Raw genomic sequence first — 22,667 nt, 5'->3', positions numbered from 1 at the left:
CTCGTGTCTGTTATCATGTCTGTTCCTCGTGTCTGTTATCATGTCTGTTATCATGTCTGTTTCTCGTGTCTGTTATCGTGTCTGTTCCTCGTGTCTGTTATCGTGTATGTTCCTCGTGTCTGTTATCATGTCTGTTCCTCGTGTCTGTTATCATGTCTGTTCCTCGTGTCTGTTATCGTGTATGTTCCTTGTGTCTGTTATCATGTCTGTTATCGTGTCTGTTATCATGTCTGTTTCTCGTGTCTGTTATCGTGTCTGTTTCTCGTGTCTGTTATCATGTATGTTCCTCGTGTCTGTTATCATGTCTGTTATCATGTCTGTTTCTCGTGTCTGTTATCGTGTCTGTTCCTCGTGTCTGTTATCGTGTATGTTCCTCGTGTCTGTTATCGTGTATGTTCCTCGTGTCTGTTATCATGTCTGTTCCTCGTGTCTGTTATCATGTCTGTTCCTCGTGTCTGTTATCGTGTATATTCCTTGTGTCTGTTATCATGTCTGTTATCGTGTCTGTTATCATGTCTGTTCCTCGTGTCTGTTATCATGTCTGTTTATCGTGTCTGTTCCTCGTGTCTGTTATCGTGTATGTTCCTCGTGTCTGTTATCATGTCTGTTCCTCGTGTCTGTTATCGTGTCTGTTCCTCGTGTCTGTTATCGTGTCTGTTATCATGTCTGTTCCTCGTGTCTGTTATCATGTCTGTTATCATGTCTGTTATCATGTCTGTTCCTCGTGTCTGTTATCATGTCTGTTTCTCGTGTCTGTTATCGTGTCTGTTCCTTGTGTCTGTTATTGTGTATGTTCCTCGTGTCTGTTATCGTGTCTGTTCCTCGTGTCTGTTATCGTGTCTGTTCCTTGTGTCTGTTATCGTGTCTGTTATCGTGTCTGTTCCTCGTGTCTGTTATCATGTCTGTTCCTCGTGTCTGTTATCATGTCTGTTATCATGTCTGTTATGTCTGTTTCTCGTGTCTGTTATCGTGTCTGTTATCATGTCTGTTATCATGTCTGTTATCGTGTCTGTTATGTCTGTTATCATGTCTGTTCCTCGTGTCTGTTATCATGTCTGTTATCATGTCTGTTTCTCGTGTCTGTTATCATGTCTGTTTCTCGTGTCTGTTATGTATGTTCCTCGTGTCTGTTATCGTGTCTGTTATCATGTCTGTTATCGTGTCTGTTATCATGTCTGTTTCTCGTGTCTGTTCCTCGTGTCTGTTATCGTGTATGTTCCTCGTGTCTGTTATCATGTCTGTTTCTCGTGTCTGTTATCATGTCTGTTCCTCGTGTCTGTTATCGTGTCTGTTCCTCGTGTCTGTTATCATTTCTGTTCCTCGTGTCTGTTATCATTTCTGTTATCGTGTCTGTTATCGTGTCTGTTCCTCGTGTCTGTTATCATGTCTGTTCCTCGTGTCTGTTATCATGTCTGTTCCTCGTGTCTGTTATCTTGTCTGTTATCATGTCTGTTCCTCGTGTCTGTTATCATGTCTGTTTCTCGTGTCTGTTATCATGTCTGTTATCGTGTCTGTTCCTCGTGTCTGTTATCATGTCTGTTATTGTGTCTGTTCCTCGTGTCTGTTCCTCGTGTATGTTCCTCGTGTCTGTTATCGTGTCTGTTATGTCTGTTATCGTGTCTGTTATCATGTCTGTTATCATGTCTGTTATCATGTCTGTTATTGTGTCTGTTATCATGTCTGTTATTGTGTCTGTTATCATGTCTGTTATCGTGTCTGTTCCTCGTGTCTGTTCCTCGTGTCTGTTATCATGTCTGTTATCGTGTCTGTTCCTTGTGTCTGTTCCTTGTGTCTGTTCCTCGTGTCTGTTATCATGTCTGTTATCGTGTCTGTTCCTTGTGTCTCTTCCTCATGTCTGTTATCATGTCTGTTATTGTGTCTGTTATCATGTCTGTTATCGTGTCTGTTCCTTGTGTCTGTTATCGTGTCTGTTATCATGTCTGTTATCGTGTCTGTTCCTCGTGTCTGTTATCATGTCTGTTATCGTGTCTGTTCCTCGTGTCTGTTATCATGTCTGTTCCTCGTGTCTGTTCCCTGTGTCTGTTCCTCGTGTCTGTTCCTCGTGTCTGTTATCGTGTACTCTGGGCGTCCCAACGATCAGCGTTTCAGAAGGTCATCTAGGAGCGCTCCTCTGGTTTCCCCGAATCCTGAAATGCTTCGTGGACATTATGCCACAAAGACACAACGCTGTCGTCAGCATTACTTTAAACCTGTTTCTACAAGAGTGACATCTCAACATAAAGAAATGTGACCTTCATGCTTCGTACGTGGACCGATGTGGCGTCTTATGTCATCTCGTTCTCCGTGGTATCTCACGGTCCGGAGCCCCGGACTCATAGAACCGATCCTCACATCTCAGAGGAGGAGAGAGTGTTTGAGGGATTGTGAAATCCTTCAGGACAGTGGAAACTGTTTGTAAACGACGTGCTGGGCTTTTCTACAAATATGACCAGAATATGGGATCCTGCCACTCGAAAGTAAAGTAATGATGACACGGAGGAGGCTGGAAGCAGGTCGGCTCATAAAATGAGCGTCACACTCTGAAATCGTGTCCAACTCTTCACTCTTTCACCCAACTATCTCTCTCTCTCTCTCTCTCTCCAGAGTGCAAAGATGTAAACAAAGTGGCGTACTGCCCGCTGGTGCTGAAGTTCAAGTTCTGCAGCCGTGCGTACTTCAGGCAGATGTGCTGCAGGACCTGCCAGGGACGCTGACGCCTCGGAGAGGGAACGGGCTCGAAAGACGGAGGAAGGGAGGCTGACGCTGCGAGAGGAGAGAGGGGAAGAAAACCCCCCCGAGAAAGCCTCTCTGGACGCGTGGAAGACAGACGGAGAGAGATCAGCGGCAGGAGGGGGAGGAGGAGGAGGAGGAGGAAGGGTTTCCCTGTTCATCTCCCCCGGTCCTCCGGCCCTCCATCCGTTGGCGGACTCCGAAAAAACCCAGAGATCTCGATTTGTCACTTCTGTGAAGTGGAACCTCGGGAAGATTATTCGTCGTGTTTTTTTAAAATTATAATAATAATTATCGAGATCGTCGCGAAGTCTTCCGCCGCGTTTGTCGTTTTTTAATGAATCCAAAGTGCCGGACGAGGCGGACGCAGACGGACGAGAGGGGAGGACCCCTCGCTAGAAGATGGGGTGGGGGGGGGAGGAGCCGGAAGTGTCAGGCTCCCGTCTTTTGGGACCGCTGTGACGGCGCTGTCGGCCGGCAGAACTTTGGCGTCGGTGCACTTTTTCCGTGTAAATACTTTAGCTCAGATCAGGACCCCCATCATCGGCGTACTGTATATTTATTGTACAACTCCAAAAACAGAGCTGAGATGTCGTCGGATAGTTCGCCGACTGAAGGGAACGCAACGCGATTTAACTTGTATTCAACGTCTCTGTGCTGGAATGAAAAATATTACATGCCGAAACATAACGGTAAGAAAACCCTGATATACCGTAAGGATTTATATATTATATACGATGTTAATCCAGGATCCAGAAAATACCACGTGGTGATAGAATGTTTGAATGGCTTTTTTTCTCTCCTCAGACGGGTGCCTTAGTTGCTCACGCATAAATCCATTATGTTAGTCCAGAGTGACGTGGAGAGGTTGTCAGGCGGTGCCACGTGAAATATGAAATCACCGAACCGGCCTTTACCGAACGTCCCAGTGAGCGGCTCTCGGTTCGCGATTGAAGGATTCATTTTGAAGGAGCACATTCTACGAAAGCAGCTCGTTTATCGGGAATTCGCGACGCAGTTCGTTTGTCTTTTATCTTTTGGGCTGGATGGTTATGTAATCAGACGTTTTCATATTTTTGTATTTGAATTGTGTTGGCGCTGATGAGGTTTAAAGGAAAAAACGTCAGTTTCTTTCTCGCCGAGAGTTTAACGAGGAGACACCTCTCGCGTCTGTGAATGTGAAGCTTGAGCCGGCGGGCTTAGCTTAGCATAAAGAATGGGAACGGGTGGAAACCGTTAGCGTGGCAGCAACGCTCCGTGCGCCGCAGCTCGGCTAACAATAGTCCGCGCTAAAGATTTGTACGCGTAGTTTATCGTTTACGCAACTTAATGGACGTGTTAGTTGCGACATCCCATGCGGTCGCTATGCGCTATGTGCTATGCGCTATCCCTCTAAAGCCGAGCATCATTTTGGAGGCTTGAAATAGTTTGGCACTTAAATGCCCCTCGGAAATGTTTTACATCTTGTTTTTCTTGAAAGGATTAAAAAAAAAAACAGAAGTAATTTGTGGATTTTAGGGTGGCTAGGTGTGTCCCCCCCCCCCCCCCGTTTCCAGTGTTTATGCTAAGCTAAGCTAACTGAGTGTAGTTTTATATTTGGTCTACAAACGTCGTGTCAAACCTCTCGTCTCATTCTCAGCCAGAGAATGAGGAGCCTAAGCGTATTTCCCAAAATGTCTTAACTATTCATTTTAAGTAAGCGTATGCTGGTGCTAAATATACACAACCATTATGAATATGTTGCCAGGCTTCAGACCCCCCCCCTTTCCATCTCGTCATCCTTCAGCAAAAAAAGACTCAACGGCGCTTTGACCCTCTTTTTATTTAGGTATTTCCTGTGTTCCGGCCTCCCCGGGCTTCTGCGGTGCTATCAAGCGGTCCACTCAACCCTCCAGCGTGCTTCAGAGTGAGGCCGCATCCAAACAATATGAAATGATATCCTCGTCAATCAATATCCGTGTTGCGAAATGCCGGTCATGTTGTTGTTGTTTTTTGTCCGTATCGGTTTATACCTCACACTGGGAATGTTGTCCGTGCCACAAAACAAAATGGACCCGTAGCCGACGTACCCAGGGGGCGTTCCTGCTGGTGTAAGCGGGGGCGGGGAAAGGGAACGCCGCCGCGGAGAAGGAGTCTTGAGAAATCCTGAAAGACGATCGAGGAGCGCGTGCGAGAATCTCAACTAATCCTCTAATTTTGCTGCTGCTACTTATTTTTTTTCTCCCGTAGCCACCTTCGGTACGACGATGTCGAGCAGATTTTATCGGTTACCGAACCCTCGAGCGAGGCCGTCGGGACGGGCCGGTGGACGCTGAGAAGCGCTCGGACTCGCTGGTCCACGAGGCCTCCGGAGCAATACAAAAAGAAAAGAAAGAGAACTGGTACTCATTGCTGTGAACTTGGATGTTTGAATGTCACGTTGCTTTTTTTTTCTCCCTTCACCTAAAGTGCGAGAGGAATGCAAAGCGTCATGTGATCAGCTGCGTATATTTTATATTCAGTATTACTGTTGGTACACTGTTACTAATTTCTTTCTTTCTCCAAATGTAAATTATATGCTAATTTATTGCGTTGTCTCACTTGTACATTTATTTCACTGCATGCGGACTACATTTTTAGCATAGTGGGGGGAAAAAAATGCAGCGATGCAGCCCTTCACCAGCCCCCTCCTTATCGCCCCTCCCTCCCCCATCCCCCTTTTAAGAAAAGTAGATACAATAAAAAGAGCAGCTTTTAAAGAGACTTTGTGTTATTGGATTCATTATTTTTTCCCCGCCGCTTGTCAAAACACCTCAAACTAGAACGGGCACTCGGTAGAGCGCATACCTTCGCATATCACAAGATTGGGCATTGAATTATGAACATTTTGGCATCAGTTGCATGCCAATTGGATAGAAATTGACCGCGCTATGGTAAAAAGAAGATTTTGACCTTTTCATGACCTTGACCTTTGACCCGGTCTATTCCAAAATCTAATCAAATGGTCCCTGGATAATAACCAATCATCCCACCAAATGTCATGCGATTCAAGAAGATGTTGACCTTTTCATGACCTTGACCTTTGACCCGATCGATCCCAAAATCGTATCAAATGGTCCCCGGATAAGAAGAGGTGTTTTATGGACCGCTTCAGAAGAGACGGCCCCCACCCGCGAGTCTCCGTCCCCTCTGACCACCGGACGCCGGCACCCCTCAAACCCTCTCTTCATGACCCCTCTCGCCTTCTCGTTCCGGCTGATCCTCATCCCTCCGTCCCTCCATTCATTTATCTCCCAATAAGTTTCAAGTTTCAAGGTTTTATTTGCCATTTGTGCCGAGTCAACAGTTTAGAAATATCACGATAACAAAGAACAAGAAAATCAAACACGATACAGAAGGTGGTAATATTCAAGAACAAGAAGGTGTTAGTATTTACAGTATATAAACCAACTGTAAACTCATATCGCCATGGGCTTGGGTTTCTGCCAGTGAAATGAGGTGTCGGTCGGTGCCGGGGTGGCTGGGTGCTGCGTCCTCACACACTTCAGGAGATATAGACGCTTGTCCTGACATTCTTGGAACGCAGCCGCGGCGTGAGAGCGGCGACCGGCGTCACACCGAGGAGGACACCCGCTGAAGAAACCCATTCATCCGCCGCCTGAGTTTTAAGGGGACAGAACCGGCGGAGGAGGGCAACGCCCCCCTGACACATCATCCAGAGATTCAAACATAATAAACGTCAGCTGTTATATAAGAGGGTCCGAACACCGATCCCAACGGTCCCCGCTCCGTCGCCATGGCTTTGGGTTCAGGCGCTCTCCTTCCTCTCCTTCGGGCCTCAAGTGTCTGGATTCGCTCTTTTGGGAAACTGCGAGGTTTCCACTCTCCTTGGTAATTAATTCCAAATAAACAGTAACTAGCCCACTTGGCTGGGAAACGCCGCCGTCTCCTTCTAATCCACAGTGTCCAATTACAGAGGGAGACGGATGGCCCGTTTGGTCCAACGTGCCCAGTTTGGAATCCCTGTGTGTCTGGCCGGGCTTCTGTGACTACACTAGAACCCGAGGAGAGGCCAGAGAGGGAAGGTGACGGAGGTCATCTGCAGATGACCCCCACTGTCCTCGAGGGGCCCGCGGACGACGGCTCATTGTATGTTCAGCAACCGTTCTCTTCTTTCGACCGCCGCGACGCGGCTCGGCGAGTGAGCGTCGCGGACGGTCCGGCTCTGTCAACGTGTCTATTGGTCGACTGCTCGAATTCAAAGTCGACCGTAATGCGATTCGTGTGCACAGAATGCTGGTGTGAGCAGGTCTTTAAACTTTAGACTTCTGACTGTTAATAACCGAATGAAGACCCCAGAACAGCAGCGTTTAACTCTCCAGTGCGTCGACTTCGTCGGTCGAGGTGATAATATTAGTCTCCCTGACACGTACCGTGTGTATTTGACTGAATAAGTGACGCGGTGATTTCCCAGTGCATGCTCACAGGCTGCTTATGATAAGAGGTGTAGAGAGGATAGGGAGCAGATTTCTCCTCTTCTGCAGGATTCGAATGGAAACTGCTGACAGTGAGAGAAGCCATTGCTGTCGCTTATCAGCCATTAAATATTCCACACCAGCTGCATGACCAAACTAGAACGGGCACTCGGTAGAGCGCATACCTTCGCATATCACAAGATTGGGCATTGCATTATGAACATGTTGGCATTAGTTGCATGCCAATTGGATAGAAATTGACCGCGCTATGGTAAAAAGAAGATTTTGACCTTTTCATGACCTTGACCTTTGACCCGATCGGTCCCAAAATCTAATCAAATGGTCCCCGGATAATAACCAATCATCCCACCAAATTTCATGCGATCCGGTTTAATACTTTTTTACTTATGCGAGTAACACGCATACAAATAAATAAATAAATAAATACACGGCGATCAAAACATAACCTTCCGCATTTTCAATGTGAAGGTAACCAGCATCCTGAGGAGTCTCTCGGGCGGTCGTCATCATCGGCATGTGGCTTTACGCTTGGCCGTGGTCCCGAGGACAAATCATAGCCCTTAACCTCAAGAACATGTCCGTTGCATTTGAATTGGATTGTGTTCAGGTACACAGGCAACGACATGTGTTCTCCTCCTGAGTTATTGAGGAGCAGTGGGCTGCAGTGAGGCGCCCGGGGAGCAACTGGGGGTTCAGTGCCTTGCTCATGGACACTTCGACTGGCGACTAATGGGGAGAGCGGGGATCGAAGCGGCGACCTCGGGGTTGCAGGACGACCCCCCCCCCCCCTTACCCCGCTGAGCTACGGCCGCCCCAATTTGAGGATTAGCGTAGCGACGTGCTACGCCAGTCGATTATCATTCTCTTCATCAAAGTCGCGGCGTCGCCGATGAGTGCTCGGCGCGCTTTCGGACACCCTCGTTTCCAACACAGGACAAACGGCTCCAGATGGTGTGGGTGGAGACGATACATGCACAGACCCCGGGCGGGGGGGGAGTGACAGGCAGGAATGCCGGCCTGGGGATGGGAAGGTCACGGCATCCAGCACCTGCTATCTCCAGGGCTCTCGCTCGGTCCCGTTAAGCCCCCGAGCCGCTGCTCTTCCCCACAGCTGAGGCCCAGATTGAACCTTCCGCCGGACGATATCAAAAGAACACTGGCTGCAGAGGGGAAGGCAGCAGACACCCCATCACATGCACCGGGGAAGATGTGTGTGTGTGTGTGTGTGTTTTTACCTTCACACCTTCAAAGATGACGCCGTTTTCTTCCAGTGCTCAGAGCTGTGCACTTTCCTTATCAGCTGGGAAGCCGACGGCGTGTACGCGTTCGCACCAACAGGAACGCTGCTGAGGAGCCCAGTCACATCGACAAGTGGCACCTTGAAATGCAATTCTTTAACGATGCACAAACTCGTTTCATTGTACGAAGGGAAGTTACGCCTTTTCCGGTGGACCACCATGAGACCGTCTTTAGCCCGTCCACAAAGCATATTCTTATATACACTCTTATAACTAGAACGGGCACTCGGTAGAGTGCATACCTTCGCATATCACAAGATTGGGCATTGAATTATGAACATGTTGGCCGCTTGATCCTTTCAACGCCTTCAACTTCAATGCAAGAGCAGCATCGGTTGTTCTACCAAGCCAGTTGTGGCCAGTGTGCTGCACTTTGCCATTGTCTGCTGGGAGCGGCCGGCTGTCGGTGACACAGCAGTTCTTGTCAAACTGGCTGAAGGCTGGCTCTGGCTCTGCCAGCTGCTGCCTGCTGAACAGGTGGTGGAGAGGAGGGAGGTTGAAGAAACTGGTGTCCATGGACATTAACCCAACCCCTCTCCACCCCACCTCCCACACTCAGACAGGACAGACTTCTCTCTCCTCCTCACGCCTCCGCAGGAGAGATACAGGAGAACATTCCACACAAGAATGACGCAGGCTCTATAACTATAACAGTTCACCTCTTGCCCTATCACCCTAACCCTCTTTTTGTTTTTTGTTTTTTTTATTCTTGTGTGTTGCTGCTACTGACTCGACAAATTTCCCCTTGGGGATTAATAAAGTATATATCTATCTATCTATCTATCTATCTAGTTGCATGCCAATTGAACAAAAATGTATCGTGCTATGGTAAAAAAAAAGATTTTGACCTTTCCATGACCTTGACCTTTGACCCGATTGATCCCAAAATCTAAGCAAATGGTCCCCGGATAATAACCAATCATCCCACCAAATTTCATGCGATTCGGTTCAATACTTTTGGAGTTCTGCGAATAACACGCATACAAATAAATAAATAAATACACGACGATCAAAACATAACCTTCCGCATTTTCAATGCGAAGTTAATAATTTACTAAACAAACATCATGCTGTTTTAAAGAAGACTTGCAACTAGAGATTGGGACCATAAACTCATGTTTACAATGTTTACTGAGGGAATGAATCAAGAGAGAAGGAGAGTCATCTTCTCATAGACTTCTACACCCAGAGGAGTCGCCCCCTGGTGGTCAGTAGAGAGAATGCAGCTTTATATTTCAGACGGACACTATCATAACAAAGACCGAAAGGCCTATTTGTGGGAGCGGATTGGGCGGATACTGAATGTCGATGGGGGAAAAAAATATGTCAAACAAATAGGTAACTAGAACGGGCACTCGGTAGAGCGCATACCTTCGCATATCACAAGATTGGGCATTGAATTATGGAAATGTTGGCATTAGTTGCATGACAATTGGATAAAAATTGACCGCGCTATGGTAAAAAGAAGATTTCGACCTTTTCATGACCTTAACCTTGACCTTTGACCCGATCGATCCCAAAATTGAATCAAATGGTCCCCGGATAATGATCAATCATCCCACCAAATTTCATGCGATTCGGTTTAATACTTTTTGACTTATGCGAATATCACGCATACAAATGAATAAATAAATAAATACACAGCGATCAAAACATTACCTTCCGCATTTTCAATGCGAAGGTAATAAAAGCCAAAGACGTTGCTAGTCTAGTACGGATGGAAGTAGTTTTATAAAAGTACAAATAATGCGTAATACGTAATACGTTCTCACCCTGGACAATCGCTGCATGGAGCAGGTGACGGAGTTTCAAGCGTATCCTGAAGCCCTCGTTGTTCAGTGTGTGTATGTGTGTGTCGCGGTTCTGCAGGCAGCTGGGTCACCTTTAAGGGATTTGTTCCTATACTGTCCTCTGTCAGCAGATAAATGGATTACGTGTATAAAAAAATCAATAGCCAATCACTTAGGCCAATGGAGTAAAGCCAAGAGCTTCTTGGTTGTGGATGAGGCTGGATTCTGTGTGTGTGTGTGTGTGTGTGTGTGTCACCATTCGGGTAGATGGTGCTCTGCGGTACAACATACTGAAGGACCTCCTCTCTCTCTCTGCAGAACATTATGAAATCCATCAAGAATGAATTACGTGGTGATTCAGCCTCCGCCCACAACTAATAAATGACAGCGAGCTCATGAGGACGGATGACAACGGGGCTGAAGCGGCTCGCGGCGATGACTCTGTTCGCTTCACGGCCCACGCGTCCTTGGATCTCTGTCGCTATAACGCAAACCCCCTTCGAGATCTATTCGTTTCGGAGTTGGGAACCGTAACGACGTGTTTTATGGTGGAATAATTCATGCGATATTATAGCGCATGCTCGTCGTCCTTCATGTAATGTCCCGCCGCTCTCATTACGATGAAAGAGAGGCTGTGAAAGCCAAACGATCTGCTTGCAAAGCAATTTTATTAATTGACTCGAGATTGATGAAGCGATCTCATTACAACTGAGAAAGAAGTCGTATTTCAAGTTCAGGTCAAGAGAGTCACGCTCGTCTTTTAGATATTTGAATTCAAATTGCAAGACGACAAAGAAGTGACGCAACTCTTCATTTAAGGTCACGTTGCAAATCAAAATGTTGTTTTACTTTTGTTAGACTGTCACGTAACAACTCAGCTCGACTCTGTTTATACTCTGTGATGGCTTTTTGTTTTTTCTGCATGGTGTTGCGCAACCTGTTACAACATGAGATAATGCACTCCATTCGCGAGCTAGGTAGCTAGCCTCTGTGCTAAGATGCTCTTTTCTTGTTCCGTGTTGGTGTGTGAGCCGCCCGGACCGAGCCAAACACCAACGGAAACACATTATATTCCTCGACAGATAATACAGAGAAATGTTCGCTGGGAACTCAAAACTCTTGGACTCAAAAAGGTCAAAGAAAAGAGAGAAATGCTTCATTTCTGATTTATTTAGGATGTCATTTAATGCTCTATTATTGTGTGTGTGTGTGTGTGTGTGTGAAGTTGTGTGTTTTGGTCCAAGTTATTGTGTGTGTGTGTGTGAAGTTGTGTGTGTTTTGGTCCAAGTTCTTGTGTGTGTGTGTGTGTGTGTGTGTTTTGATCCAAGTTAGTGTGTGTGTGGGTGTGTGTGAAGTTGTGTGTGTTTTGGTCCAAGTTCTTGTGTGTGTGTGTGTGAAGTTGTGTGTGTTTTGGTCCAAGTTCTTGTGTGTGTGTGTGTGTGTCTATGTGTTTGTGTGTGAGCGTGTGGAGTTGTGATTTGGTCCAAGTTGCTGTGTGTGTGTGTGTGTGTGTGTGTGAAGTTGTGTGTTTTGGTCCAAGTTCTTGTGTGTGTGTGAAGTTGTGTGTGTGTGAGTGAAGTTGTGTGTTTTGGTCCAAGTTCTTGTGTGTGTGTGTGTAGTTGTGTGTTTCGGTCCAAGTTGCTGTGTGTGTGTGTGTGTGTGTGAAGTTGTGTGTGTTTTGGTCCAAGTTAGTGTGTGTGTGTGTGAAGTTATGTGTGTTTTGGTCCAAGTTCTTGTGTGTGTGTGTGTGTGTGAAGTTGTGTGTGTTTTGGTCCAAGTTCTTGTGTGTGTGTGTGTGAAGTTGTGTGTGTTTTGGTCCAAGTTCTTGTGTGTGTGTGTGTGAAGTTGTGTGTTTTGGTCCAAGTTGCTGTGTGTGTCGACTATTAATTGTCCACAGACAGTAAATAAGCCTCCTGTCTGTTATTCCAGAATTTAGATTTTTATGACATACTATAACTTGTTTATGACTTTTTGTTATGGCAAATATACTACGACTATTTCTATGACTTTTACATTATTTCAGAAATACTATGCCTTTTTAATGGCTGTGTTTACGTCATATCATATTCTTACTTTTAAATGACTTATATGGTATATAATACTGTGACGTCACGGCAACATGTGGTACCGGGGACACCGACTGTATTGGAAACTACCTCAGGGAGGTTTGGTTTACTTTACTAAGTGTTAAGTGTCTGCCTGTCTGTCTGCCTGTCTGTCTGTCTGCCTGTCTGTCTGTGCTGTCTCTGAAGGGTGCTGTCTCTGAAGGGTGCTGTCTTTGAAGGGTGCTGTCTTTGAAGGGTGCTGTCTTTGAAGGCCGCTGTCCCAAGTGACAAATCCCGCCTGGGCCGGTTGAAATGTGTCCGGCGCTCCGATGCCTAGAAAGCAGAATCCCTATACACACTCTTCAAAACCGAAGAGTGAAGTCCTCACACTTGTTATTGTTATCGTCTCATCTTCAGTGTGATGAGAGCTGCGAGCCGGCAGAACGCCGTCTTAGTTTCAGAGAAATGAGAGAACAGAAACACACGTTTCTTGGGCTATTTTCTATCTTTATTTATGAATTATTTGTTTGTTTTTCACTGAAAGAAGAAGTGTGTCATCTGTGATCATATTCGAGGGTCCTTGACCAAACAAAAGAGGATTCTACTTTGTTTTGATGGCAATTTTTTGTTTTGGTCGCGACATGAAATTAAGATTTGGTCCCGAACCATAAGTATTTACTACCGTAACTCAGAAGAGTGACACATATGTGGGAGGAGTTCAAAGTTATCGGACAACAAGAGGGACGTGTGGAAAACAAAAAGAGGGGAGCGGGAATTAATCCCCGTCATAAAAGAAGTGATGGTTGAATTTCTAAGCGACGAGAAGGACCGAGGAGGGCAGAGGTTTGTAGAAGAGCTTCATCATCTCCATCCCATCCGAGACAAATTCTGGATGGGCTGCATCTCCTGGGGGAGAGCGGTCGTCCCGTAACCTCAAGGTAGCCGGTTCGATCCCCGCTCTCCCCATTAATCGCATGTTGAAGTGTCCTTGAGCAAGGCACTGAACCCCCAGCTGCTCCCCGGGGGCTTCACTGCAGCCCACTGCTCCTTCATAACTCAGGATGGCTCACATGCAGAGAAGAACCTCCCCACGGGGATCAATACAAGTCTACATTTCTTTCTTTCGAGCAGTGTCCTCATAAAAAAAAAAGAAGCTTTCTGTGCATCACACACACACACAGACACACACACACACAGACACACACAGACACACAGACACACCTGTTTTAGATTTGCGGCAGCTCGGGCCGAGCCGGGCTCATAATGTAACATTAACTCTCTCTTCCTGTTCCATATGAAAATTTAAGCATAATCCCAGAAGGGCAGTAAAGAACGGAGCGCCGGCCAAACGCAGCTCCTGGTCACACACACACATCACACATCACACACACACACACATCGGCGTATCGCTTAACCGCCGCGGTGAGGTGAAGTCTTCGGTTTTTAAACAGTTCCTTTTTTACAAGCGCTGACTGCTCCAGTAGTGACCTGAGCAGTGTGGCAGATATATATATATATATATATAAATATATAAATAAAATGCAACAGGCCGGTGAGGCCATCACTGGCTCCCTACTCAGCATCAGAGGAATAGTTGGACTTTTTTGGGAAATGCGCTTCCTCGCAGAGAGACGTAGGAGCCTCATATTGGTGAAATATGACGCTCCAATCAGGAGACGGGAACGAGCCCGAGAGACGCTGCTGCGGGACCGATTCTGATCGTTTCCGTCTTTAAAGACACCAGGCTGGTTCCTCCGGTTTCCAATCTGTATGCTAAGCTCCGTCTTTAGAAGAAGGACATGATAAACAGGAGGTACTGAGGGGGACTTTTAAGTGGCTATGAACCAGTATCAGTTGAGTCCTGGGCCTCTATCCACCTCCACCAGGAACCAGACCATCAGAGAGAAGACGGTCGGTTTCTGGATGGTTCTTCTTAAAGCTCTTCATCGGGGCCACCGGGTCGGATTCTAGTGAAACCAGATGACCTCATGCAGGTTCACCAGAACCTAGAACCTGCTTCGGCTCAGACTCCAGCGGGTTCTGTAGCAGAGACCAGTCCACCGTGGACAGACCCAGCAGAGACCAGTCCACCGTGGACAGACCCACCTGCAGCAGTAGCAGCAGAGCCACCTCCTCCTCCTCCTCCTCCTCCTCCTCACCACGCTGCTGGAGACTTATTGCTGGACCGGCTGGAGGGAAGGGGGGCACGGGAGCACCAGAACCAGGACTGAGAGAGGCAGACTGTCAGACCCTGCCGCAGGACTGTTGAATTGGACGGCATGAGATCGTCCAGGCGTACCTATTAAAGTGGCCACTGACATTCATTTAAAATATAAAAAAAGGCAAAATCTGTTGACAAATGCGATTTATTTTGAAGTTTAAGCTCTGAACCACGTACGCAGAAGAACAACGGCATAACGAAAGGGAACGAACGACATTACATGAAATCCAACGGCGACCGGGGTCCTCATCCCGACGAGGAGCTGGACGTCGTCCGGCTGCAGCTGGAGGAGGACTTTCCATCGCAGATTACAGGGTCAGCATTCTCAATCCAGATGTTCGAACCTGCTCACCAAAAAACGGGGTTTAGAGCGGATGGAAAAGTGGAAAAGTGGACCCTCGCGATGCCGCTTTAACCGGTTTTACGGTTGCATTTTGCGGGCGGGGCCTGACCCCGCCACCTGCCGGCCTCACCTCATGGTCTTCTTCTCCTTCATGATCTTCTTGCTCTCCTCTCTCCTCCGTTTGTTGACGGGGTTCCGCGGGTCGTGGATCTCGAACGTGTCCTCGTCCGGCACCGCGGCGTCCTTGACTTTCCTGCTCTGCTCGTCGAACTGCAGAACGTGGCCCATCCTACAGCCGGCGGGGAGGAGAGACTACATCACCGCTCTGTGGAGCTTCTGACGGGGGTCAGAACTCAACACTGATAATAGTGAGTTAAACACAAAGAGATGAAAACGTAACATTCAAACTCATGAAACGATGAAAATAGTCTGCGGAGTAGACGCAGTCATGCATAATGGTACACATCCCATGACCTGTTTTTTGGTAATTCAGTAAATACAAAGTAGTTTTGTAAACCTACGTGAGTTTAGTCCAAGCATTTGTTATTTAGTGGAAAAATAATACGATTTTCTGAGAGATTTGAGGTCGTATTTGCTCATTATCAGTTTAGACTTTGTAATTGTGCGTCACGATACGATTCCATTTAAAGACGATAAATCCTGATATTTAATTATTGCACAATGTGATCCATTGTGAACCTAAACGTATTAGAGCATATAAAGCAACTTTAAATGAATCACAATTGGCTGTGAAGATGAAGACAAACGGTGCACAGCTTCATCCAAGTGGCTGAACTTTGTTTTATAACCTCCAAGGTCACACGAGGTGTTTTGAACACAAAACTTAAAGAGACAGGAGCCGCCGGACAAAATGGTAAAAGCTTCAATTCTTAGTCTCCCGAGTCCCGAGTGGAACAAACGGCTCAGTAATTTTCTTCTGCTTCATTATGAAGCGTCCAGACCTCTCTGTGGTCTGCCTTCTGTCCCCAGAGCCAAACTAAACATGGAGAATCACTTTTATACACCGCATATCCGCGGACGCATTATGAGACAATGGGCCCAGACATGCCCCCCCCCCCACACACACACACAGGAGAAATACAGACTTCTTTTTGTTTTTGTTTTGTGTCACGTTGCGTCTTTCTGTGGTTTTTGCTTTTTATGGTTATTTGTTGTCTGTGGTTTGTTTTTGTTTTTCTTTTTTTCTTCTTTTTTTTGTCTCTATGTGATAATTTTGTTTAACTTTGTAGTGTGTCTCTTTGTAGTTGTTTTGTTTGACTTTGTAGTCGTTTTATTTCACTTTGTAGTCGTCTTGTTTCACTTTGTAGTTGTTTAGTTTTACTTTGTAGTTTAGTTTTACTTTGTAGTTGTTTAGTTTTACTTTGTAGTTGTTTTGTTTCACTTTGTAGTCGTTTTGTTTCACTTTGTAGTTGTTTTGTTTCACTTTGTAGTTGTTTAGTTTTACTTTGTAGTTGTTTTCTTTCACTTTGTAGTAGTTTAGTTTTACTTTGTAGTTGTTTAGTTTTACTTTGTATTTGTAGTTGTTTTGTTTCACTTTGTAGTCGTTTAGTTTCACTTTGTAGTCGTTTTGTTTCACTTTGTAGTTGTTTTGTTTCACTTTGTAGTCGTTTTGTTTCACTTTGTAGTCGTTTTGTTTCACTTTGTAGTTGTTTAGTTTTACTTTGTAGTTGTTTAGTTTTACTTTGTAGTTGTTTAGTTTCACTTTGTAGTTGTTTTGTTTCACTTTGTAGTCGTTTTGTTTCACTTTGTAGTCGTTTTGTTTCACTTTGTAGTTGTTTAGTTTTACTTTGTAGTTGTTTTGTTTCACTTTGTAGTCGTTTTGTTTCACTTTGTAGTTGTTTAGTTTTACTTTGTAGTTGTTTAGTTTCACTTTGTAGTTGTTTAGTTTTACTTTGTAGTTGTTTAGTTTCACTTTGTAGTTGTTTTGTTTCACTTTGTAGTCGTTTTGTTTCACTTTGTAGTCGTTTTGTTTCACTTTGTAGTTGTTTTGTTTCACTTTGTAGTCGTTTTGTTTCACTTTGTAGTCGTTTTGTTTTACTTTGTAGTTGTTTAGTTTTACTTTGTAGTCGTTTTGTTTCACTTTGTAGTTGTTTTGTTTCACTTTGTAGTCATTTTGTTTCACTTTGTAGTTGTTGAGTTTCACTTTTTGATAACATGTTGTGTCTCTCGGTAGTAAATGTAGCTTCTTTGTGGTCATTTTGACTTCTTTTATTTTGACTTTGACTTTTTGATGTCATTTTGTGTCTGAGGTAATTAGAAGTCTCTTAGTGGTCATTTTAGCCATTTTCCGGTCTTTTTGCGTCTTGTTGTAGTTTATTTATGTTAAATTTCAGTCTCTTCCTGGTTGGTACGTGTCTCTTTGAGTGAAATTTTGCAGGTGAAGGCTAGGGGGGCCCCTGACACTCTGGGTCCCTTTGCTGGGCCCAGTTAACTCTTTAAGTAATCTACCTATACATACATCTAGAACAAACTCACAGAAAACTCACTTCTATTCCGACCGAATGCTTTTTGTTTTCGCAAATCATTTCTCACACTTCTGCAACTTTAATTCTTATTTTTTAAACCGTACTCAATTCAAGCTTGGTTTTATGTGTTTTATGTAAAGCACATTTAATTGACTTGCTGAAATGTGCTTGATAAATAAACTTGCTTTGCCTTCAAACTGGTATTCTAATTATAGTAAAAAAATCTATAAAAAAAGCAGGTACCTGAATGGGTTCTCAAAGTGAGTATTAGGGCTTATATTTTTGAGACGTCTTAGCAGTTCAGAAATCCAGATAGAAAGCCGTGATCCCCAGAGAACAGACACTCATGTGTCTTTCATTTCCCCAGTCAGTTTCTCTTCCCCCAAAGAAAGATTAAACAATCAGGACATTCCTCATCGGAGATATCAGTGTCAGGCACTTCACAGATAAAACACATTTTCTCCCACTTACACGATTTTTCTTCAGCTGCCGTTTGAATGCTATCAGTAAATCTGAACAACAAAGCAGGGGTGACGAAACAATTGGAAGGATCCATCTTGAGCCACTCAACCTTTGCCATGTTGTCGACCGTCTCCCCTTACGTCCATGTCCACGAGTGGAGAATCACTTATCAGAAATCACCGGGAAAATGTTGGAATCCGTTCAGGGAAAATCTTTTTCGGCCGTGCTAGCGTCGGTACGGCTCCGACGTCAATCTGCCACTTTGATCCGACTGAAGTATCTCAACTTGTTTGGAACGGATTGCCATGAAATCTGTTACAGACCCCAGAGGGATGAATCCTGTTCATTATGTCAAAATGTGCTTTTTCGCGGAATATTTTTGGTTTATGACCAAAAAACCTGCTCAACTAATGACATTCCCATCGGCTTCAGCTGCGCTCTGTGGCTAAACCCAAAAAAGCTGAGTCAACATTAAAGCTCGTCAACATTGTCACTGTGAGCATATTAGCAAGTAGCTCAAAGCGCCTCACGGTTAACGCCATCAGAGCTGCTCGCCAGATGGTCCAATCAAGCAAACCCCCTCCGCCCACATCTTTCCGATGTCGGATTAGACGGGGTAAACTTTCCGAAATCCACAATGCGGCGTTCACGCTCAATCCGCGTCGTGATTGGCCGAGCTGAGAAGAGAGCCACGTTTTATAAACGATCTCTCCAACTATCTGTCTACTCTTGCAACACGTCACACAAACCACTTCTTTTCTGGCACATTTGGTCATTAAAGGGCTCTGTGCGGACGTCCGTGTGCCGCCATTGGTTTTTGTGAACGCGCAGAAGTTCTGACACGTTTGTGTCGATCTCTTTTGGAGAATAACCCACACTGTCGTCTTATATAAGAAGATGCTACTTCGCCGTAAGTAGGGATGCTCCGATCTGATCGGCGCCGATCCATATCGGCCGATATTCCCATTATCGGTTTTGATCGGCGTTCTCAAAACGGCCGATCAAACTTGGCCGATCAGATGACATAAAATCTGTGAGAACTACTATCAGAGACGTTTCAATCGGGGCACACCGCAACGGAGCAAATCCCTACACTGGCAATCAATCAATTTTAATGTATCAATTAGGACATTTTTCAAAGTAAAAGTCCTCAATGTTTAAAGAAATCGGTAATTTCTTTAATGTTTGAGGTGCTTTATATATCTTTTTCCTCATAGTCGCAGGCAATGACTGATGCAGATGTGTTCAAGACAGTCCTGACTTCTATTACCCTGGAGATCAAACATATTTACTGTCGCAATTAGGAGATTTTTCAAATTAAAAGCCCTACATTTTTACAAGAAATCTGTAATTTATTTAATGTTTGAGGTGCTTTATATATGTATTTCCTCATAGTCCTAGGCAATAATACTACACAATAAATAGAATGCTTCAATCGACACCGTGATCGGTATTATCGGATCAACAGATACTGATTTCAGTGATCGGTGATCGGCACCAAAAAACCTGATCGGAGCATCTCGAGCCGTAAGGTATCTTTTGTGTTATTCTTATTTTTGGGGGCATTTTTATAAGCTAGTTGACAGAAAAAGAGCCAGAGGAAAAAAAGATATGGATGACATGGAACAACTCGGCCACCGGGGCGCTGATCTCGAGCTATCGCGGTCTCGTTTACCGCCGACCGTCAGCGCTCATACCTCCACAGTGTCACAATCCTTAAACTTTCTCTTCTAAAAGTTGATGAGCAACAGGTCTTTCTTATCTGTTAAAAAAGAAATATTTACACGACCGCGTGCTGTATATGTCTGGGTGTGTACATCGTGTCTCACTAAATAGAGACGAACGGTGTATTCCCTATTGTGTATTCTAGAATATGTGTTGATGCCTTGTCTGCTGTGTACGGCATGTGGTGTGCGTCATAGTTTCATGCGTGTGTGTGTGTGTGTGTGTGTGTGCGTGCGTGTGTGTCTGCCCTCTCTCCGATGTTCATTTGAAAATCGGCAGGAGTTGTGACAGCTCATCTAGAATGTCATGGCTAGACTCCGGCAGACCCGGAGGACTCCTGCTGTGCGAGCCGGCCGCCTCTGATAATTTGTCTAGCAGTCTCGGCGATGACAGCCCGCCGGCCGTACGGCCTCGCGGTCGCTCAGCTCCGGAGACGTAAGAAGGTGGAAACCCGGTGGGGGTGTGTGTGTGGGGGGGGGGGGGTCTCATCAAAACCTGCTGCTGTGGTGATGCGACGCCACAGAAAGCTTTACTCGATTTATTTTTGTATTTTTCCTCTGCGCTCAAGTTAGGGGGCGGGCGTTAAAGTAGAGGACAGGAGGCACAGCGAGAGCAACTCTGTGTGTCGGTGGAGACCGAGAGGAGGAGGAGGAGGAGGAGGGAGAGTCAGGATTTGTAGACACAGACACAGATGGAATAGTTTACCTCCTCTGGCCCAGACTTGACTTCCAATGTCTGACCTGTTGTAACCCACATTCTGTTCGCAGCACTCCTAGAGTGGCACAGACTTCCCACTGGGGGTTTTCTAGGATGGCATTGCTCCTGTCCCTCCTTCCCTCCTTCCCTCCCCCCCCCCCCCCCCACACACACACACTTCAAGGGGGCTTCTGGAGACTAATAGCAAGTACAGGTTTTGTTATTCTAAATCTCTCCTCTCACACACACACACACACACACGCACACACCTCAAATTCAAACACATGGTATTCATTTCAGACCCGTGCTCGGTGTCGCAAGGCTTTGAGATCTCCGGTGAAAAAGCTGAATATGAGAGGAAAACACCGCGTCAGGGCTGATTTCCTGAAGGACAATCTGGTGGCTGCGGGTTGAGATCCCAACTCGACACACAGACGCACAACGCGAACTTTCACACACATTTTTATCAGGAGCCCCCAGAGCAAAGCTTTTGGATCTTCGTCATTTTGTGGTACAAACGGAGGATTTTCCGCAGTATTTCATTTGTTTAGTGTCTCATTTGAGGCTGATCTTGCTCTTATATAATAATAATAATAATAATATTCCTTTGCGATCTCTTGCACGAGGGTATCAATAGGAATAACACAAGCAGCAGAAGCGAACACAAAAATAAATAACTTTTTTCTTTTTTCGTGCCAAGTTGTCACGCTCAAACTTCTCCAGTTTTACAATGAAATTACTATAATACAATAAGTAAGACTAAAGTAGAAGAGAACTGTGCCCATTTATCTATTTTGATGAATAAATTATGAGAGAACATTTATCATTTCATTATCTTGAGTTATTCAAAGCAGCTGTGCACAATACTTCAGTAGTTTATTCATCTAATGTCATTAGAGAGCACATTTCTGTCCTCAACGGTTTTGAAATAAATACATTTTTGAACACTTCCTGGTACTCAGCCATGTTTTGGTGGGTTTGGGTTCGAGCGAGTAATTTATACCTCAATATTCCTACATTGCATAAAGATGTAAGGTCACAGTGGTCAGAGTGGCCTTTGACCTCTAAATCTAGTCTACGTGGATGTTTGAGCCACATTTCAATATGCAGTCTTCCCTCAAGGCATTCCTGAGATATCGGGTTCATGAGAAAAGGGAGAAATTTAAAGCTACATTATGTTAATTTGTTTCACCTTATGAAGTTATAACATAAGCAAACTGCGTAATTACACATCCGGACACAAAACAACAATATTATGGGTTGTGTTTCTATTCACTTGAATATATATATACAATATTCCCTATTTATTTTTGCTCTGTTTTTGGTCCCCACCAACTAAACGCTCCGCTCCGTTTCCCGGCTCTTCTCCAACCGTCTGCAGAGCTTCGAGTACGGTGGGATTATTGTGGCGTTATTACTGCAATCAAGGCAGATGAGACTTGAACCAACTGCAAAGATACACTACCGTTCAAAAGTTTGGGGTCACCCAGACAATTTTGTGTCTTCCATGAAAAATCACACTTTTATTTATCAAATGAATAGAAAATATAGTTAAGACATTGACAAGGTTAGAAATAATGATTCATATTTGAAGTATTAATTTTGTTCTTCAAACTTCAAGCTCAAAGGAAGGCCAGTTGTAAAGCTTATATCACCAGCATAACTGTTTTCAGCTGTGCTAACATAATTGCACAAGGGTTTTCTAATCAGATATTAGTCTTCTAAGGCGATTAGCAAACACAATGTACCATTAGAACACTGGAGTGATCGTTGATGGAAATGGGCCTCTATACACCTCTGGAGATATTTCATTAGAAACCAGACACTTCCACCTAGAATAGTCATTTACCACATTAACAATGTATAGTGGGTATTTTTGATTAATGTTATCTTTATTGAAAAAACAGTGCTTTTCTTTGAAAAATAAAGACATTTCTAAGTGACCCCAAACTTTTGAACGGTAGTATAAATGTAAAAAGCTAAATAAAAACCCCTCTCGTCTTCATCTCCACTGACCATCCTTTGTCGTCGTCCTCCGCCAGCTCCTCCACGTCGACCTCCGGAGCCTCGTCGGTAATGGCCGATGACAGCTTGGACTTGAAACGGTTGAGGAGGGCCAGCGTCTGTCGAGAAGAAGCGAGCAGCCGTCATTTAAAGTAAACGGTACAACAGGGTAAGTTAACCCGGGGAGCCGTGTGTGCGTCACGCTCGGGAACTCGCGGAGCGCGCGGCCGTCATTCTACCTGTTGCTCTCTCGTCGAGCCCTTCTTCAGTTTTTCCTTCCGCTGATCTTCGTACTTCTTGCGTCCCTCCAGGAACTCTGCCACGGCCTCGCTGGTCGGCTTTTCCTCCGCTGGAGAGACAACGGAGACGTCACCGCCGATTACCATTAACCC

General features: G+C 45.1%; 2 protein-coding genes and 1 long non-coding RNA gene across 4 annotated transcripts in view; 1 reads left to right on the top strand and 2 right to left on the bottom strand.

The window, feature by feature from the left end:
* The window catches only part of adamts6 (ADAM metallopeptidase with thrombospondin type 1 motif, 6), a 65,899-nt gene extending 60,427 nt beyond the window's left edge, over positions 1-5,472 (top strand). The window contains exon 25 of the mRNA XM_056432210.1: positions 2,605-5,472. Coding sequence (XP_056288185.1) covers positions 2,605-2,714 — 110 coding nt within the window. The 3' untranslated portion in view covers positions 2,715-5,472. The remainder of the gene's footprint in view (positions 1-2,604) is intronic.
* Positions 5,473-6,006: 534 nt separating this feature from the next.
* On the bottom strand, positions 6,007-10,362 carry LOC130205082 (uncharacterized). The gene is made up of 2 exons (XR_008833878.1): positions 10,276-10,362; positions 6,007-8,548 (listed from the first exon to the last, which is right to left on the bottom strand). It is a non-coding gene; the product is annotated as an uncharacterized LOC130205082 (long non-coding RNA).
* A 4,324-nt stretch (positions 10,363-14,686) lies between these two features.
* cwc27 (CWC27 spliceosome associated cyclophilin) overlaps positions 14,687-22,667 on the bottom strand; it is a 32,596-nt gene continuing 24,615 nt past the window's right edge. The window contains exons 12-15 of one of the 2 annotated variants that reach the window (XM_056432198.1): positions 22,515-22,624; positions 22,288-22,394; positions 15,033-15,191; positions 14,687-14,903 (exon numbers count right to left, since the gene is read on the bottom strand). In XM_056432198.1, the coding sequence (XP_056288173.1) occupies positions 14,885-14,903; positions 15,033-15,191; positions 22,288-22,394; positions 22,515-22,624 (395 nt within the window). In that variant the 3' untranslated portion in view covers positions 14,687-14,884. Of the gene's footprint in view, positions 14,904-15,028; positions 15,192-22,287; positions 22,395-22,514; positions 22,625-22,667 lie in introns of those variants that run through there. The other variant, XM_056432199.1, reaches the window with a different exon arrangement.

The sequence above is a fragment of the Pseudoliparis swirei genome, chromosome 15, assembly GCF_029220125.1.
Source record: "Pseudoliparis swirei isolate HS2019 ecotype Mariana Trench chromosome 15, NWPU_hadal_v1, whole genome shotgun sequence".
Lineage (NCBI taxonomy): Eukaryota > Metazoa > Chordata > Actinopteri > Perciformes > Liparidae > Pseudoliparis > Pseudoliparis swirei.
Note: the sequence above shows the minus strand (reverse complement) of the source record. Positions and strands in the feature narration are given on the sequence as shown.